We start from the raw sequence: 21,361 nt of genomic DNA, 5'->3' as shown, positions 1-21,361 counted from the left end.
AAGAAAGACTAGTCAATGCCCCTGTGATGAGCTACTTCCACCCTGAAAGAGAAACCAATGTGATTGTCGATTCTGTTCCAGTTGGCCTTGGTGCTATCTTGGCACAGAGCGACAAGAACACTGATCAAGCATATATTGTTGCTTATGCAAGCAGGGCATTAACCCTAGTCGAACAGAGGTACTCCCAGACAGAAAGAGAAGCTCTTGCCATCGTCTGGAGCTGTGAACATTTCCATCTATATCTCTATGGTGCTGAATTCAACATGATCACAGACCACAAACCCCTAGAGCTAATCTTTAACAATCCTAAGTCAAAACCGCCAGCACAAATTGAAAGATGGGCTCTTAGACTCCAGCCTTATGAGTACAAGGTAATTTACAAAGCAGGGAAGACAAATCCGGCTGACTATATGTCTCGCCACCCACAGCAACTCCACATGTCCTCCATCACGGATGATGCTGACAGAGAAATACATGTCAACTTTATTGCTACTAATGCAATCCCTAAAGCCATGACACTGGAGGAAGTAAAGACTGCAACATCAAAGGATTGCCTGCTTCAGCATATTTTCAACATCGCCCACACTGGTCAATGGCACACATTGTATGATCACTTCATCACAGAGCGTGATCAATCTGATTTAAAATCATTCTACAATGTCAGAGAGGAGCTTACCATCCTGGATCACAGGAGCGTACCTCTCAGAGGATACCGCATTGTCATGCCAAGGGCCCTGCAACACAGAGCACTTGAACTCACACATGAAGGCCATCAGGGTTTAGTCAAAACAAAATAGCTGTTGAGAGAAAGATTATGGTTCCCAGGAATAGACAAACAGGCAGAACAACTAATATCAGCCTGCATTCCCTGTCAAGCATCAACTGCTCACAGTAAACATCAACCGCTCCAGATGTCAGAGCTACCTGAAGGTCCATGGCAGAATGTCTCTGTAGACTTTTGTGGTCTATTCCCCTCTGGTGACCATCTTCTAGTTGTTTTGGATGAATATTCCAGATTCCCCTTTGTAGAGATAACACCATCGACATCTGTACACACAGTCATTCCGATATTGGACAAAATATTCTCTACAGCAGGTATTCCCAAATTAATGAAGTTGGACAATGGCCCTCCATTCTCTAGTCAAGAACTTGCCAACTTCACAACCCACCTTGGTATTCATCACCGCAAAATCACCCCTTACTGGCCACAGGCTAACGGTGAAGTTGAGAGATTCATGAGAACATTATTAGGACAACAGGAAGAATGCATTACATTCAGAGCTCAATGTGGGTGACGTTGTACTTCTTCGTGAAAGAAGAACAGGAAAACTCGTGACTCCCTTCAACCCAAAACCCTACAAAGTCATAGAAACCAAGGGAACAATGATCACAGTTCAGAGAGGATGACACATTGTCACAAGACACATCTCTCATCTAAAACCTCTGAAACAATGCACATCAGTTTCACTTACCAACTCCGACACTGATGATGAGACAGATGATCCCGATGATATAGGTGGACCTCAGGAGCACAGGAATCCCCCCAATTTACCTGAACGTCCTGTACAAATGGAGAGAAGATATCCCAAAAGAGAGAACAGAAAGAAACCCCCAAAACTGAAGGATTACTTAGACTGAGGCAAATGCCAAACAATACAAGGAAACAGTCACTGAGTTCAGTTAAGGACTAATCATAAAAGTGAAGTTTGTTCTGAGAAAAAGTCTAGCATAATCTATTTGCAGATGACACTTCTTTAGATTTTTTTTTTTTTTTTACATGTATTTATTTATTTTTTAATGCAATTCAATTCAGAACTTTTAAGTGTGGCTTAATGGATTAGTTCACCCAAAAATTAAAATTCAATCAATGAGCCTGTTTGCATGCATACCAATACGATGGTTACTCTCTAAAATCAGCTTTTACATTTTTTTTTTTAATTTTTATTATTATTATTATTTACATTTTTTCCCCTTTTTCTCCCCAATTTGGAATGCCCAATTTCCAATGCACTCTAAGCACTCTCAAAAGAGAGAACAGAAAGAAACACCCAAGACTGAAGGATTACTTAGACTGAGGCAAATGCCAAACAATACAAGGAAACAGTCACTGAGTTCAGTTAAGGACTACTGTGTTTTAGGTCCTGTGTCAGTTTAAACCTGTTTCATTGCAGATGTTTAATCATAATTTGAAGTTAACACAATTACATGAAAATATATGTATGTATTCAATCTTACATGCTAATACTCTGGGTGAATTACTTTCTAAAAACAAAAGGAGGGTTGTAATGTGGCACTACAGCTTTAAGAAAGAGTTTTCCCAGAACCTCTTGCTGTCGAATGCTGGTCAAGCAAGTGTGTCACTGTCCGAGCGGGATGCTACCAATCAGTAAAACATTTGTTCATCACACAAGATTGTTGGTCTAAGTCATTACACACACACACTCACACACACACACACACACACACACACACACACACACACATATATATATACACACACACATACATGTATATCACTGATATACACAATTAAATAGAGCACTGTTATCCATCTAATACTGTTTTATATATTACCCCCACCAAAAACCAAAATTGCTTAGGGGGCCCTAAAATAGTTCTGTGCCTGGGGCCCAACATTTGGCGCTATGCCTTGGGTAAATGTATTCTTGTGTGCTATTATTAAAAATAGGCCTACGGTACTGGTTGAAATTCCTGCTTTTAATGTTTTCACTTTAATAGCTCCCCAGTAATAGCTTACAGTGCAAGCAAAGCCCAGCACAAACAATATACATTCCGTGTACTGCACGGTTTGTGAAGGGAAATAAATAAATCAATAACAGCTCCATGATAGGGTTGCAATTCTGTACAGTTGTTTTTTACAAAATGAAAAATGGACATATGGCTCATTTGGTACATGTGTGCGATTCTTCTGACAGTAGCCTATGTAAGAGGAGAGGATGTTGTAGCTATATGAAGAGGACGCATTTTATTTTGTCATTTGATTATGTTGACCTGTACTGTATGGCGCTATCATCATCCATTAACATTATAATAATAATAATAAAGCAATATTTCACAGTTTTTATGTTCTTTTGTGCAGCACTTCATTTGACAAAAATATCTCCAGTATTGTTTCAGATTGTGCTGTGAGGATTTTGTAGAAAAAACACTTAATTTTATCAAAAATAATGGAATGTTAAATTGAACAAATAAAATAATTATATTTTCATTTGATTAAAGTTTTAATGAATTCATTTGATTAGACACCATTTAGATAATATTCTGTCGAATACAGAATTCAGAAAAAATAACCATCCATAAACCACATAATACATCATGACCTCTCATATTTGTTTGCTTAACTATTACAGCCGTTGGCGGCAAAAATGTCCTTGAAATGTCCTGGAAAATTGTGCCTTGAAGAGAGTGGAAACCCTGACTAAAATGTTTATTTTTTCTGAAGTTTAGTTTTTCCAGTAAAATCTTACTTGTTTCTAGTAGGTTTCTTTTTTAATCTTTTAGCATTGGTTCCAAATTATGATAGAAATTCCAATTAGAAATCCATTAGAAGTCCTTAAGGATTATTTTGACATTGGTACTAGCAGTATACTGGCTGTGTTGTGTAGGCAACAAAAACAACTGGTATGGCCTTTGAATCAAATTTCAGTTTAGCTCACAGAGTGTAACATGACAGTATATGGATTTCTTTTTCCTCTGCCCACACACAGGTCTACAGGATGTGCTGCCTGAGTTTCTGCGGAATCGTTTTGTGGAGGCGGCCCTCAGTTACGTGGCGTGTAATTCCGAGGGCGAGCTACTGTGTCACAACAATGACTGCTGGTGCCACTGCTCCACAAAGTTCCCCGAGTGTAACTGCCCCTTTGCAGACATCAAAGCTATGGAAGACAGTCTCCGTAAGAGCAAGGAGTCCTGGACCAACCTTAACTATGAGTTCATGGAGTCCGGTAGGTTAATCTGATTGTCACAAATGTGTCTCACTTTGGTGTGTAATCTCTGGGGTTATGAAAACTTTCCACACAGACTTCATGTCATGACTGGATTAAAGCGGCGAGAATATAACTTTTCTGGTTTATAAATGACAGGTAAATCTCATTTTTAGATCTCGATGTTGACACTGATTGATATACTGTTAGTATCAGTATTTCCTCAGCAGTTCTTCCTCACAGTGTTTCTGGGTTCATTGCTGTGCAAACCACAGCATTTAATGGATGTACTCTAAGTGCACATCAGAATTGAAAAAGCGAGCATGTATGGCAAAGCATCAAATAATTGCGAAAGCGGGGAAATGGGATTGGGAAATAACATGAGCCCCATCAGCTCAGATGCATGGTGCGCACTTGGACAACCGTTGCACCACAGTTTCAACAGCAAAGCATTTTTTAATTACACTGGGATGTACATTGATAACGCCTGGCCAGACATATGTAGTCGAAATGTGAGGTGGCATAATGGTTAAGGATCTGTGCTGGAGGTACAGTCCCAGATGTCCAAGGAAATGGGAAGTTAATGAGAACACAATCCTACTCTATTACCATTGTGTCCATATGCAAGGCACATAACCCCAAGGTGCACCTAGGGGATTGGTCCTGCAAATAGTGTACTGTATGGTACTGTGGATGAAAAGCATCTGCTAAGTGTTAAGTTCAAGAAATAGCAACAACAAAGTGAATATTTAAAAGCAGCTAGTGGGCACCATCAAAAACCAAATATGATGCAATTGATTTGAATGACTGGGGGGGCGAATTTGTCCCTTAAAAAGGACTGCAAGGGAATACAAGTCAATAATGAACTCTCTTTTGATAAATGCAACCCACTTTTAGGTTTAATTCTAAGTACACATGCATGTGTATCTTGGAGTATAAACCTAACCAAAGAAGATAAAGGGTTTGTCTTTTTTTTTTTTTTTTGGTTGTGAGAAGACCAGTCTGATACAATCTGCAGTTTGAAAAATGATGGTGAGAAAGAGACCAAAGGAGAGAGAGCAAATCCAAGGTAAAGAGTGTGGAAGAGAGAGAAACATGGAAAGATGGCACCTCAGGTATTTCTCCTAGCTGAGCATTTCCACATTCACAGAACGATTCAATCAGGGAGATAAACCCTAGCTGCCTCTAAAAGCCTCTCCTGCACAGTGATGGAGCATTAATGAAAGCAGCTCAAATCCCTTTAACTGTGGCACTGCTCTCATAAGAATGCATATCTCCTTTCAGCAGGTGAAGTGCTAGGCTTGGGAAAAGGGCTCTTTGACCATAGCATAGCTACAACGTAAGGGTTTTATTTACCAACCCTTAAAGAAACCTGCCCTTTTTGTCAGAAGGCCAGACAGCAGAGAGAGAACATTTGTTCAGATTTATAATGGAAAACTGATTTGCCATGCAGAATTCTGATAAACAATAATACAAATATGGACAAACTCTGGGCAAACAAAAGCTTGACCAAGTCAAACACCAGAATATCAATTTTGCATATGTATGACCTCTTTTAGCTTATATACATATTTTTATGTGTTTTACCATGTCAAAAAAGTGTATAGATACCATATTTAATACTTCCCAAAAAGTATTTGGAGACTTGAATCATACTTACAAATGTGTGAATGGCATTGCACCACATAACCAATAACCATGGTATTTATTTTAAATAAATATAGAACAAACACACTTTTCAAGCAAAGCATTTCACTAAATATGTTTGTTAGGTTTCAAATCATACTTCATATCCACTAAAATTACCTTTGGACCAGTTGGTAAAAAGTCATAAAATGGATCAAAAAAGTGAAGTTTGTTCTGAGAAAAATTCTAGCATAATTTATTTGCAGATACCAATTGTTTTGATTTTTTTATTTTTTATTTTATTTTATTATTTTTTTTACATTTATTTATTTATTTTTAATGCAATTAAATTCAGAAATTTTAAGTGTGGCTTAATGGATTAGTTCACCCAAAAATGAAAATTCAGTCAATGAGCCTGTTTACATGCCTGTTTATACTATACAATATGATGGTTACTCTCTAAAATCAGCTTATTTATGTATTTTTTATTATTATTTTTTAAATTTTTTCCCCTTTCTCTCCCCAATTTGGAATGCCCAATTCCCAATGCACTCTTAAGTCCTTGTGGTGGCGTAGTGACTTGCCTCAATCCGGGTGGCGGAGGACGAATCTCAGTTGCCTCCGCGTCTGAGACCGTCAACCCGCACATCTTATCATGTGGCTTGTTGAGCGCATTACCGCGGAGACATAGCGCTTGTGGAGGCTTCACGCCATCCACGCACAACTCACCACACGCCCCATCAAGAGCGAACCACATTATAGCGACCACGAGGAGGTTACCACATGTGACTCTACCCACCCTAGCAACTGGGCCAATTTGGTTGCTTAGGAGACCTGGCTGGAGTCACTCAGCACGCCCTGAGATTCGAACTCGCTAACTCCAGGGGTGGTAATCAGCATCTTTACTCACTGAGCTACCCAGGCCCCACTAAAATCAAGGCAAGAAATCTGCATTTACATGATAGAAATCAAACAGAAACATAGAGGAGGCTACAGGCAACCACAGTCACACCGTGTCCTAACCTGACGGCAAACGACACACGATAAAATCTATATTTTCTATGGTAATTAGAGTTTTTGTCCTAACCAGTTGTGACGAGCAAAGGTATATTCTGTTGATCGCTTGTTTTCTATTTTTGGCATCGAGCAGGTAACTCCGTCCACTCTGAACTGGCACCGGTACAAAAACGTTTAAAAAAAAAAATATGCATAGAAATGCATAAATTATTTGACTGCAAACTCTTTAGACATTATTAGAAAGTTCTGTTTTCTGTGCAGCTGTGTTGTGTTCTGTTGTCACTATCAATGTGGCGGACCTGTTTTTAGATAAACAAACAAGTTTTCCTTGAACGCTCCAATGTCGCAAGGGGGCTGCATGAACTTGCTTTTGTGCCCTATCATGAGCGCGCAAAGGAGATCAACGGTCCATGAACATTTTTACTAAATAATGCATTCGATTTCAGTTTGTTTCTCACCAAATTGTATTGTATTCCTTCAGAACAAGACATGAGTTACATACAATACTTTATTAGACTTCTAAATGATACTTTTGTGTTCTTTTGAAGTTTGTAGAGGTAGTCACCATAAACTGCCACTGTATGACATCACTGAGCAAAAAAAAAATTTCTTCACAATTTCTCCCTTTATGTTAAAAAAAAATAAAGTCATACAGGGTTATAACAACACATGGGTGAGTAAACAATGACTGAATTTTTGGATGAACTATTCCTTCTTCTTCCACTGCTTCCATTAGTGGTTGACACAGCAGACCATCTGCATTGGCACAGATTTTACGCCAGATGCCCTTCCTGACACAACCCCCTGGGGGAATCTCACTGGCAATTTAGAGTGATTTTTTTGCTCTTGTGGGGGAAACCAGAACACCCAGAGGAAACCCATCTGAACACAGGGAGAACATGCAAACTCCACACAGAAAGGCCCAGTGGGGCAGGGATTTCAACCCAGAACCTTCTTGCTGAAGGGCAACAGGGCTAACCACTGAGCCACCAAAGCTATTGAGCTAATGAAATTAATCTTATGAAGCTCTGTGTGAGTTCTAAATGCTGGTTGGAATAGGGCGGAACCATTGCTATGTAATTTTTTGTACAAAACCATCCCAGATGTGACTTGTGACATAAATAAAATAACTTTGCGGTTTTTGTAAGACATAATGTAATTACCATAGAAGCAAGTCAAGTCACATTTACACTACAAAATGGCATAAAATTGTGCAGAAGTTTGCGAATTGGAAAACAGCTTTAGTCAGGTTGATGACTTGGAATAAGGACCAACACCATTGTTGCTTTCAGTTAGTTTGCCATCCTCCTACACTTTGCATCTCAAAAAGGACAGATAAAAACAATCACACACACCTACACACCAATACAATCAGAGATACTTCACGGATGTGAAATTATTTCCCCCTCACATTCTGTGCCTCACTGCACTTAGTTCGAATTTGTTCAAAAGCACCACACATGACATTTCCAGAGCCAAAAATTCCTATTGAATGCCTTTCTAAATGATGGCACAAAATATTTTTTAAACTTTCATGATTGATCATGTTTGCAACAGTAAATCCAGTCTTTAAAAGTCAACACATCTGGAAGTGTAAGACTATTGTGTTCTGCATCCATCCAATTCACAGCTTGATTAGCTTAGCCATTCCATTATGTTAATAAAAACAAACAAAAAAAGCTGGCTTCTAGTTGCATTAAGTTATTTGATACATAGTACTACCAACAAACTGCCCTGGTAAACATATTTATCCCCATCAGAGTCTGCCAATGGAAATTTTCACTTTTTTTGTCCATTAATGGGCTCAATTAGTTCCTAAAGCACCAAGCGCTTGTACTTAGATAAGGTGCTTTTGCTGTTTAAATGTGACAGATTGCAATAAACAACAAATGAAGGTCTTTTTTTCAGTGAATCGATTTTTTTTGGTTCAATAAATGGCACCCACTTACCAACCACTGAGGTTGTATAAAGAGGATTACACATCACACACATACTCTGGTACATCCCTCCGTCTCACAAAGATTTCACACTTGACATTTAAACAGGCTTTCTACAGTCCTCAATGGGCAATTTTGGTTAAAACATAGAAGTCTGTACTTAATAAATAGCTAAAGCTAAAAAATGTATTTGAATTGTTTGATTAGTTGGACATTACATTAGTTGCACAGTGCCAAACTCAATAAACACATTTCCTGTAAGAAACTGTATTAATTTAATGCTGGCTGTAAATGGCTTCACCATGCTACCTTACAGATTTAGTAAATCAGACATAGATTAGCATGTCTCATTTGGTGGATGCTGTTTTTAGGATTAAATAATAGCCTATCCTGAGTTCTCCAGCATGTGCAAGATTTTAGGAGTCCATTCACTTCGAGTTAAATCAGCTAGCAGAACAAATTGATTCACCCAGCGACAGCGCTGGTTAGTCTAAGCAGGGATTATACAAAACTGTACCGCTGTCATAAACATGATACTCCTCCCCAGCAAATCCCTCAAGTGCTTCACTTTTCATAAAAAGACTGCAATAAACAACTCTGCTTAGGCTGACCTATCGCAGATTCGCAAACACCGAAAATGCCAGTTTCTTTAATATTTGCATGTTGCTTGGGGAAATAATTGTGGTGATTTAGGATATGAATTATTCAGAGCATATATTTTGCTGCTGTCATTAATTTAGTAATTTAAATAGATGAGATCGTAATGGGATATTTACGATGTCAAGCCATTTATTTTCTTAAGCAGTATAGCAGTTTGATTATTTTTGTCATCAAAATGTCATTTCATAGTTTAATATCTTTTTTTTTATTTTATTTTTTTATTTATTTTTTTTTGCCTAAAAGAAATAAATTAAAATCCCTGCAAGTATCCATTCAAACCATTTTGGAAAAGTAATTAATTAAACTAGTCTCATAGAATGAGCATTACCATAAATTAACACTAGAGACACTACAACAACTGTGTGTTTTGTTTACTTTCACACAAATCACAACAATAATGGCTGATTATGACCTTATAAACACTTATTTTTGCTCTATTACCCACTGCTATGTTATAACATCGAAACACCTTTAATATAACACACTATTTAAAAAAATATACATTTTAACGCTTGTGTCACAGATTACAGACCCACATATTTGCTTTTTTAACTGAAAAACCTTGTCTGATTACAACACCATTTCACTTGCTTTTGGTGCCCCCTGCTGGATATTTCATTTGGAAATTGCAGCTAAATGTGTAATGAAGCCCATCATTTTGTTTTGCAAAAATGTTGCCACAGTCACATAATGTTCATGAGACCAGACTCTAATTAATAGATAATTAAGACTCTGAATTCTGAATGGATGAGTCAAGTTTGAAGTAATTGTAAAATGACTATAACCACTCACTTAGGACTGCATATTCTATTGTAATGCACCGAGTTGCTACATTGTTTAGCAACTGCAAAAAGTCTATCTATACTTAGGATAATGTGCTTGGCGAAATAATTTAATTATGTTTTTAATTTATTTTCTGTTCACTATGCACATTCCATTTCTGCTGAATTGAGTTCAGTCTTTGCAGAGGTTTTGATTTCTGTTCATCATTGGGGTAAAGACAATATTTTATCATGAATGTATCATAACAGAACAAAGTACACATTCGTCTTGTGAGAGCCCAGACTGTCAGAATTCTTCGATCACTGTTATTATACATTCACCATGGACTCTCTCCAGTGCTCGAGGCTGCACACACTCATGAACACATCATCATATGCCACAAATAAAGACACTGTCCTTAGTCCACCCTTACAGAACAGATACTCACACACTTGCTTTGGGGAACAGTCACTTCCATGCATCTCAGACAAGTCCAGAAACTTTTGCAGAACGTTTGCCGAAACTTTAGGAAGTTGCTACCAGCAAGTTGTTGTTGAGCAAGGGAAGAAGATGGACAGATTAACTGCTCCAAATTATCATACTTTTCAGAGTATGTACTGAGTTTGAATAACTTCTCGACTGTTAATGAGGTACGTTCTTTAGTTATTCAGATCTGCAGTATAAATACATTCCTTGAACTACTACCAGAACCCTTCTAATTAGGGGAGCCTACAAGCTTAGCAGAAAATAGCATAATGCTTTTTTGTCTATAAAATGTAAGTCAAAATTTCAAACATACCAAAATTTGTACAGCGCTCTACGTATGCATCAAACACGTGGAAGTGTGAACAAGCTTCTCTCATGAACGCGTCTAGGAGACTGCAAATGTTAAGATTTATAGTGAATAAGGACTTCAGTTTTGCTCTTTTTTTCACCCAAAGCAAACATATCACTTCAGAAGACATGGATTAAACCACTTGAGTCGTATGGATTGCATTTATGCCTCCTTTGTCCTTATTAAAGCTTAAACATTTTAGACTTCATTGACTTACATTGTACGGACAAAAACACATCATACATTCTTCAAAATAATATTTGTTGGTGTTTTGCAGAAGAAAGAAAATCATACGAGTTTGAGATGGCATGAGGGTGATTAAATGATGAGAGAATTATTATTTTTGTGTGAACTTTCCCTTTACCAACAACTGCAAATACTTTTTACTCAGATGTTGTTAAACAAGTACAATTTAAATAAATTGACCAACTATATTGGGATCTAAAGCACTTACACTTAAAAAAAAAAAAACATTGTCCGGCTCACAGTTCTCCAACATTTTTATGACCAAAATGTTTTGCATACTGTATCATGAACACTGAGTTCTCAGACATCCTAATTATTTGACATAGCAGGGGAGTACTGTACACATATTCAGATGCGGGGAAGAAGCAGAGCAGGCAGAGTAGATTTTCCAGAGAAATGTATGTTTGAAGCACCTGTCAGGAGTTCTGAGACAGCGGTGACTGTCCTTGTAAAAGCTGACCTCTGAATCTCACTGTGGTTCCCACTGGGCCCAGACTGACAGATAGGTCCTGGCTTTAGAACGTCAGCTTTAGCAAGGTCCAATGTTGGATGGTGTAGGTGATTCCAGGAGACTCTGTGGGTGTGCAGTTCCTGGTTGTGTAGGACAGCTCCATAACACACAGACAATATCTCAACACTTTCTCACTTACATATACATATGTGACCTCGAATACACACACAGGATTTGATGGCCTGATGCAATAGGAGAACCTTTTAAGTACCACAGATAACTTTTGTAAGGCTTAACTTTTCCTGTATTTAAGGCCTTATAAAATGGCTTGATGCATACAGTTGTTTTTCTGAATAGCCAATAAGCTTTAGTTTGCATCATAGCCATGATTTAACAAACAGAACCATGATTTGCTTTCTGCTTTTGCTAGTCGGTTGTACGGTAGGTTGTATAAGGATATTCTCAGTGTAGAGAGCATTTTATTAAACAAAATTGTAAAGTGAATCATCAGGTCTGTTTTCCTGGAACAGAAAGACAATGTTATTGTTAATTGAATGTTTATATCAGTTTATTTTGTCTATAAGCCACAAAAGAACTGAGACGCTGATCTGAAAAACCCATAATGTAACCATAATCCTTGCTCTCCATTTGTCATTGAATAATGTGTCTTTTAAAACCCTTTCTGTTATTTACAGTCAGTTCTTGGTCAAAAACACACATATTATTTCAAAATAAATATAATCACACATAGCACGGATAAGGTAAAGAAGCTCTCTTTAATGTGCACTAAACCACTATTCCGGCAGAGAGTACCATTTTGGCATGTAATCAAATCAAAATCAGAACTGAATCGAGAGCTTGTGAATCGGAATCGAATCGGGAAATCTATATCAATTCCCAGCCGTAAAAAATAACATCAAGTAACTGTATAGCAAACGCTTCTAGCTATGCAAGCCTGTTTTCGAATGTCTTTGCATTATGAAATCTATTGGACCGCAATTGATAACATAATGCAAGTACACATTGGATTCTCAGTGTTGCCACAAGGGGTGCTATAGCAAACATTAGTTTGAACAGTCTGCGTCTACGGTGAGTTTTCTCTTCCAAGTCAACTACTGTAATCGTGGTGCAACAGTTTGAAGAGAATATGTCCGAGCAAATAAGTGAAGTCAATATTTTTAAGAGCAATTTACCTAAGTAATAACACATCTGATTTTATGGCACAGACTCTTGAAGGGAACTCTAATGCCTCCTTGATTATTGAGGTTTGTTACCGCAACAGTAACGCAGGAGCACGTTCAATATGTTTATCCGGACCACATATTAGCAGTGCATTGGCCAAACACTTGCATCTTCATCCGTGTACTTGCAGAAAGTATGTTTCTAGCCTTAGTATTTACACTTACATTTTAAGTCTCTTTCAGAATGTATAGCAAAGAAGGATGGACATTGTTTTGGACTGGAGAATGATTACTCAGTATTACTAATTTCTGCCATTTCTAATGAAACAGGGAAAGAAAAATGGTCGAAGAGAAATGACAGGAACAGTCCAATGAATCATGCATATTGCTTATAATTACCCTGATACAATCAAGATCAGTTGCAGTCCCTTGTGTATCTGTATGTGTATGTCAAAGAATCCATTACAGAAAAGAAATGAATGTGTCTGTAGCTGCACTTTACACTTTAAATAGCCAAATCCACTTCCATTAAGACACTCAATCACACAATGCCAATCCCAATGATGGCTAGGAAACCTTGATCTGCACAACTGCATATATTTTCTGCCTTGATAAGCAGCTGTCATCAAATCTGGCAGGTGGCCCAGACAAAATGAGCACAGATTTGTGCAGTGTGGTGTTTGCAAAATGAGTATTCCACTCTGAGAAAAAAATACTGTCATTGTCATCAGCGACTGCATTTGAAGTGTCACTTTCTGACTACCACTTTGGTGTGTAGGTAGCCCAAGCACATCTGTGCTCTTCTTCTGCTGACAAATGTGAGAGACAATGGCAGTTCATCTTGTACGGGGCCTGATCTATGTGCTCGTGTAAAGGGAATAGGATCAAATCCACATGGGGCTATTCGAGTAGGGTGAGAGGGGCTTCAATTCGGCTTACATTTCTCGGTCAGATCACCCACTGAGCGCCTCTAAATAATGTAATCTGGAAAAGGGGCCACACACACACACATAGATATAAAGGACAATACTTTTCTGTGGTACTGTTAACCAACAGTTAGACAACAGTTCAAAGCTTTTTCACAGGTAGCACTACTGTCATAGATTTTATTATCTGATATAAATGGAAGACAAAAAAAAAAAAAAAAAAAACTTTGAAGAAATCCAATATTGTGCTCTAAACTTCTGCTCTTCTAGGAACCATCCTATGTTATAAACTCTCATGTCTTAATACAGAGAAAGAGTGCTTTGATAATTCCATACTGAGCTGTTATGTTCGCTTTCCAGAAATTCATAGCTGAATGTATTGTAAAATCATATGTCTTGTCCATAAAGCAGCACTGCAAAATATGTTATTTCATATTAACTTGATTATATATAATAAAAATAGCATTCACCCACACATTGAACATTGTTATTGTCACTGCATAACTCTTTCTGTAATCAGTTGTATTAAGTTTGCAGTGAGATTGCAAGATACAGAAAGGAGATGTTAGAATACATATTGCACCTGTGACACATTCACATGTTCAAATCTCATTTACATGTGAAAAGTACTTGCTCCTGCTTTGCAGATGATCTGGAAGCATTTCAAGGTTGCAATGTAAATAACATTGCTGTAGAAGTGCTGTTGTAAGAAACAGCCATGTCCAGATTAATTTCCCTAATTGCCATGAAGTTGGTTCATGCAGTCAATGGAGAGGCACAATCTGCATTCATCACTGGAGGTTGGACCTTGATCCATGTGATAAAATTTATCAAAATCTACAGGCACTCCAGCTGTTGCGGGAAAAGATTGAGCAGTTAATGATGGGTGAGCAGTATAGTTTTTCCTGCTTGTCAGAGATACTCTGCCAACAGCTACTTATCCTTTCCACACTTCTTTTGTTCAGTCTTCTCTTTTTAGATTAGAAATGGCAAGAAGCTTCACAATCAATGTTTTGATGCTAATTTTAACAGAATATTTAATACATTTCACTAGTAGTGGTTTATGTCATGTTTGTGTATGTACCAGTGTCAGAAAACTTTTTGGGAAGTACCTAACTAGAAGTAGCGATGATACTAACTAGCTGTTTTATAAAATAGTGAATTTGTTTCTAGTAACAAGCTACTTTTTTTTTTTTTTGCAAGTAGCAGTGTTGTATGATAAAACTCTACATTGCTGATTTTAATTCCCATTGAACACTCAGCCTTGCAGCCAAGTGAGCAGATGCACTATAATATGTCTGTCATGTAGTAATGTATACAGTAACATATTAATTCTAGTGAATTTGTTTGTTTGCCAGTTGAAAAAAAAATGAGTTATCGATTCCCCTGTGTGGCCTTTTAGATAATTCTTTTATAGCAAAATATTTTGTTAAATGCTGCTGTTTCTTACTATGTTTTCTTTACATAAATATGTGTGTCTCCTAGTTTTATTTGTTGTATTTAGTGTAACTATATCTGTTCAAGTTTAATGTAAAATCATGTCACCTTAAGTGAGATCGTTTTACATGTACAATCTTACACATTATTCTTAATAAGCTGATAGCGTGTAAAGTCACATAAACACCTTATAATCCTTTCCTTCATTAGGGTTAGGTTATACACGGTTTAAGCATAAAACATTCAACACACCATGATTCTTGCCTATTTACCCAATTTCGCTCTGCATGTAAAGTTCTTACCAGCCATTCCAATGTTTGCAAGTGTTGTTTGCATGACTTTACGTTTTGATGTCAAAAGCAAGGAATAATCCAGTGATTTTAAGTCTCATGTAAACATATGTTGTTGGATTTGTTTGAATAAGCAAATTTTTGATAGTAATCAGTTTATTGGTGTGCATGAAAACACACTCATTGTTTTTGTGATGGATAAAAACAGATCTAATTGAATTATAAACTGTATAATTCAACAGGTGCATATTTTTAACTCTAATGCCGCTCTTTATGTACAGCTCTGATGCTGTTCAATCAGCCATTGTCTGTTGTGAATCACTGTATGCATTCTTCAGCAGAGGCTGAGCTTCTGGTCCCCACGGCGATACCAGTGAATCCAATAAAATTGTAATTGTGAGGGTCAGATATTGCCCTTTCCAATATCCTACAATTGTGACTGCAGCAGAACCAGCAAGCCTGCTATAGTATTTTGGATGTACTTGTAATGTGATCATAGTCTTTGTGTAAAGAGTGCAGTCTCACATGCCTTTTCTACCTTTAGAGGAGGTTGTAAAAAATGCATTTCAACCTTGAAATATAAAGGTAAGAATATTGGTATATGAACATTGCAGCTTGACAGTTTGGTGTCACCTTGGCACAATGACATCTGGAAAAATTAGTCATTAGTCATTTAGCAGATTGGGGCAGAGTTTAACTGCTTTCTGCATGTCAGGAATGTCAGAATGTCTTTATTGTGACTAAACATAGAGCTCCACTTGAGCTGAAAATCTCGTAGCCCTTTTCCACCGAAATGGCGCTGGTTCACGTGCTAGAGCCTATGCTCGGTTGGTTCATGGCTGGGGAAATCTGGAGTCTATCGCATACCGCCACACATTCCCACTGACTTGAGAATGGTGACGTAACGGGTTACATGGCTACATGGAGTTTTACATGACAATCTAACCTGCCCACAAACAAATATGGCACCACAGTGTACAGCTTTTACTCCTGTTTTTGTGGACAAGAGTAATGCAATCCAAAATTATTATACAAGATTGTCAATGAAGACGACAATGTAATTATATTATTTTGTATGAATTTTTTAATGTGGCTTAATTAGCTTAGTACTAAAAACTGTAACAATGAAATTGTTATTATCATTGGTGTAACAGATGGTTATATTTGGATTTTTGCCATAGAATAGAATATTATGTTTTTAACTTGACTGATAATTTCATCGGTTTACATAACAGATATCCGCGATCTTCCTAACTGAGGAGCTGGCCAAAAATCTACTGAATAAAAACAATGCACAAAATAAGACAAGAAGAGTATAAGGAAAGCTAACAAATTGGCAAATATTTAACTTACCGAGATCAGCTGCAGAGGAGACCGGCAATTCAGTGTTTGTCTCGAGTGGGACTGTAGCTAAATTCAGTGCCTGGGTTAGTTAGCTGGCTGGTCAGTGTTCGTTCGTAGAGTCCAAGACATAGCTCTGTCCACTGCTGCTTTTGCTTAGGTCCTTCTTCTTGTCCCTGTATTCTTTTTTTTTTTTTTTTCTTTGCAACCTCTCTAATTTATCTTGGATCTCCATAGAAGACCCTATCACAAGTAGAGTGCTGGTTTCCTCCATGGAACACTGCTGAACACTTCTGATGTCTTACGTTTTTGTTGTTGTCATTATAGAGTGAAGAAGTACTCCTTGCAGTAGACAGTAGTTCCCTATCTGTCACTCACTCGACGTTGGTGTCGATGTAGTGACCCTAGGGGTCACTCTTGGGAGCCCAAGACACCTCTGGTCTTTGATAAAAGGCCAATGAAAATTGGCGAGTGGTATTTGCATGCCACTCCCCCGAACATACGGGTATAAAAGGAGCTGGTATGCAACCACTCATTCAGAGTTTCTCTTCGGAGCCGAACGGTCATGCTCATTGAGCTGAATACTACTGTTCATTCATCTCTGCTGGATCTGACGGCGCATTTCAGCGGCTTCTCCCTCCTCTGCACTGGTGCACTGCAGAGAATACCCCTGGGCGCTTCGGCAGAAAAACTAGAGAGTATATTTTCTGAAAGAGCATTTTTCCCCTCTAAAAGAGTATATATTTCTCTAAAAGAGCGCACACACGGAACGTCTTTTTAAAGATGCTTTTCCAATTGTGTGTTATTCCTGGTTGTGCTCGTTATCTCTCGCCTTCTAACGGTCACGATCACTGTCTTTCGTGTCTGGGCACTGCTCACGCGGAGACAGCGTTCATGGATGGTCATGTTCTCATTGCGAGAATATGTCCATGGCAACGTTGCGGTCGCGGCTCGCCTTCGTAAGAAAGCGAGCCACCCCAGAGGCTCCCGCCTCGGTCCTTTTACCCACGGGTTTGAGGCCAGCGCGGCTAGCACTGGGGGCGATTTGGGGACCCCAATGGGACCGCCTCCGCCGGGTATCCCCCCGCAGACCTCCCATTCCCTAGCACGCTCGTCTGCCCCGATCGGGCTTCTGGGTGAGTCCGCCGGCTCGTCTCACGGCGAGTTCGACCTCTTATTCAGAGCCCACGAAAGTGATGAGCTCTCAAGCGCAGCATCGGAGAGCGGGCTCCTCCAGTCGGAAGCCTCAGCTGGGCTCCTCCCTTCGGTGTCGATCGCCCAGTCACAGGCTGACGCGGAGATGACGACATGTTTTCCCGGGCAGCCGCGAGTGTCGGTTAGAGTGGATTTCACCGCTCTTCCCTGAACCATCATGGCTCGGTGATTGGTTCCTGGGCTCGCGGCGCCGCTCAAAGCCACGCCCTGCCCCCGTTCCTTTCTTCCCGGAAGTGCATGAAAAGCTGACAAGGTCACGGGAGGCACTTTTTACTGCCCGGTCCCGATCTTTTTAGCTTCCCCGCCCTCACTACCCTCGATGGTGGGGTGGCCAAGGGTTATTCGGCAATCCCCTGGTGGATAAAGGCGCTCGCGGTGCATCTATGCCCGCAGAGCGCCGCCACCTGGTGCGGGTGCCCAAAGCCTCCATCCAAGGCCTGTAGGTTTATGTTGTCTCTGACGGCCAAGGCCTACAGTGACGCTGGACAAGCCGCCTCCGCCCTGCAAGCCATGGCTCTCCTGCAAGTCCGCCAAGGCGCTAAAGGAACTGCACGAGGGTAGTTCCGCCCTGGGATTGATGCAGGAACTGCGCTCAGCGACCGACCTCGCTCTCCGAGCGACGGAGGTCACTGCGCGGTCTCTCGGGCGGACGATGGCCACACTAGTGGTCCAGGAGTGCCACCTTTGGCTCAACATGGTCGAGATGGGTGAGGCCGACAAGACACGATTCCTTGCTGCCCCCACTTCCCAGGCGGGCCTATTCGGCGACACCATCAAGGACTTTGCCCAGCAGTTCTCGATGGTAGAGCAGTAGATGGATGCTAGCCGGCATATCCTGCACCAGCGCGGCTCAAGATCCCGCACCCCATCTACTCATCGCCAAGGGCGTCCCCCTGCGGTGACTGCACCGGCTCCGCCACAGCCCACCCCTTCGGCCCGGCCCCGGCGTGGAGCCCACCTCAGGAAGCAGACGCCACCTGTCTCGCGGCCGCCCAGAACCCATGAAAAGCTTCAAAGCACCCTTGAGATGGGCGACCCAGGGACAACGAAACCCGCTGATCTGGAGCTGGTAAGCATATCTTCATCCTTTTGTTACCTTTGCATTTAATTGCGCTGCATGTCCAAGTGACTGCAGTACTCAAGAGCTCAGCAAGAGTGGTTTCCTTGTTCCCTGGGTCACATATCCGGTGTGTACGGCTGGCATCACGACCACCGTCCACCACTCCATTTGGCAGGATGGCGCTCCAGCTGTGGCACAAATCCGCCCCTGATGTGACAGTCTCCACGGGTCACGAGGACAGGCCTCTTCCTCCCCCGTCCCAGGCTGTTCTGGGGGTGGTCACAAGGAGCCAGTTAAGTGATTCGATGTCCTTGGACTCAGCACGGCCAGCTCCGCCCCGCCGCGAGGCCCCACCTGCCGGTACATCCGATGACGTTGTCCCTTTGGTCCCCCTTGCGCGGAACTTGGACGCATGGCTTGCGCCTTCCAATCCATCACGAGGGCTGGTCCGGACCATCCGACTCGGCTGCGCGATTCACTTTGCTGGGCATCCGCCCAGGTTCGGCGGTGTCCACTTCACCTTGGTGAAAGACGAAAATGCTGCTACCTTGCACGGAGATCGCTACCCTCCTACGGAAGGACGCGATAGAACCTGTCCCTCCAGCCGAGATGAAGAAAGGGTTTTACAGCCCCTACTTCATCGTACCGAAAAAAGGCGGTACTGCGAGTACTGCACCGGGCTTACACAGACTCCCGTTCAAGATGCTGACGCAAAGACGCATTCTAGCGAGCGTCCGGCATCAAGTTTGGTTCGCGCCGGTAGACCTGAAGGATGCGTACTTTCACGTCTCGATCCTTCCTCGACACAGACCCTTCCTGCGGTTCGCGTTCGAGGGTCAGGCGTATCAGTACAAAGTCCTCCCTTTCGGCCTGTCCCTCTCTCCTCGTGTCTTTACGAAGATCGCAGAGGCTGCCCTTGCCCCGTTAATGGAGGTGGGCATTCGCATTCTCAACTATCTCGACGACTGGCTAATCTTAGCTCACTCCCGAGACGTAGGGACCTGGTGCTCTCACACCTCAGCCGACTAGGGCTTCGGGTCAACTGGGAAAAGAGCAAGCTCCTCCCGGTTCAGAGCATCTCTTTTCTCGGTTTGGAGTTGGACTTAGTCTCCTTGACGGTGCACCTTACGAACGATCGCACCCAGTCGGTGCTGGCCTGTTTGAAGGCATTCAAACAGAAAACAGCGGTTCCACTGAAACTTTTTCAGAGGCTCCTGGGGCACATGGCATCCTCAGCGGTGGCCCCCCGCTCGGGTTGATGCATATGAGGCCGCTTCAGCATTGGCTCCAGACTCGTGTCCCGAGACGGGCATGGCGCCACGGGACACCACGTGGCCATTACGTCGGTCTGTCACCGTCTTTTCAGCCCTTGGACTGACCTCTCGTTTCTACGAGCAGGTGTTCCTCTAGAACTGGTCCCCAGGCACATCGTGGTCATGACAGACGCCTCCAAAATGGGCTGGGGTGCCGTTTGCAATGGGCACGCAGCCGCCGGCCTCTGGACGGGTCCGCGACTGCATTGGCACATCAACTGCCTCGAGTTGTTGGCAATTCTGCTCGCCCTGCAGAGGTTTCGGCCGTTGATCCAGGGCAAGCACGTGTTAGTTCAGACAGACAACACGACAATGGTAGCATATGTCAACCGCCAAGGTGGTTTGCGCTCTCGTTGTATGTCACGACTCGCCCACCGTCTCCTCCTCTGGAGTCAGCAGCACCTCAAGTCGCTGCAAGCCACTCACATCCTGGGCAACCTCAACACTATGGCAGACACGCCATCACAACAGGTTACCCTCAGGGGAGAGTGGAGACTCCACCTTCAGGTGGTCCAGCTGATTTGGAGTCGATTCGACAGGCACAGGTGCACCTGTTTGCCTCCCAAGAATCCTCCCCACTGCCCGCTCTGGTACGCCCTGACCGAGGCCTCCCTCGGCATAGACGTGCTGGCACACAGCTGGCCCCCTGGCATTCGCAAATATGCGTTTTTCCCCCAGTGAGCCTGCTTGCACAGACCCTGTGCAAGGTCAGGGAGGACGAGGAGAAGGTCGTCCTGGTAAGCACCCTACTGGCCCGCCCAGACGTGGTGCTCGGACCTCACGCTCCTCGCGACAGCTCCCCCCTTGCAAATTCCCCTGAGGAAGGACCTTCTTTCTCAGGGAAGGGGCACCATCCAACACCCGCACCCAGACCTCTGGAATCTCCATGTCTGGCCCCTGGACGGGGCGCGGAAGACCTAAGCTGTCTCCCACCTGTGATGTTAGACACGATCACTCAGGCTAGGGCTCCCTCTACGAGGTGCCTGTATGCCTTTTAGTGGCATCTGTTTGCTAAGTGGTGTTCTTCCCATCGGGAAGACCCCCAGAGATGCGCAGTCAGATCAGTGCTTTCCTTCCTGCAAGAGAGGTTGGAAGGGAGGCTGTCCCCTTCCACCTTGAA

The 21,361-nt window shown here is 41.8% G+C and overlaps 1 protein-coding gene across 1 annotated transcript in view; it reads left to right on the top strand.

Annotated features, from left to right (window-relative positions):
* LOC127442221 (BMP/retinoic acid-inducible neural-specific protein 3-like) overlaps positions 1–21,361 on the top strand; it is a 180,051-nt gene that overhangs the window by 115,874 nt on the left and 42,816 nt on the right. Inside the window, exon 6 of the mRNA XM_051700090.1 lies at positions 3,729–3,965. Coding sequence (XP_051556050.1) covers positions 3,729–3,965 — 237 coding nt within the window. The remainder of the gene's footprint in view (positions 1–3,728; positions 3,966–21,361) is intronic.

This window comes from Myxocyprinus asiaticus, chromosome 6 (assembly GCF_019703515.2).
Source record: "Myxocyprinus asiaticus isolate MX2 ecotype Aquarium Trade chromosome 6, UBuf_Myxa_2, whole genome shotgun sequence".
Taxonomy (NCBI): domain Eukaryota; kingdom Metazoa; phylum Chordata; class Actinopteri; order Cypriniformes; family Catostomidae; genus Myxocyprinus; species Myxocyprinus asiaticus.
The sequence above is the reverse complement of the archived record's forward strand: the minus strand, read 5'-3'. Positions and strand labels throughout refer to the sequence as shown.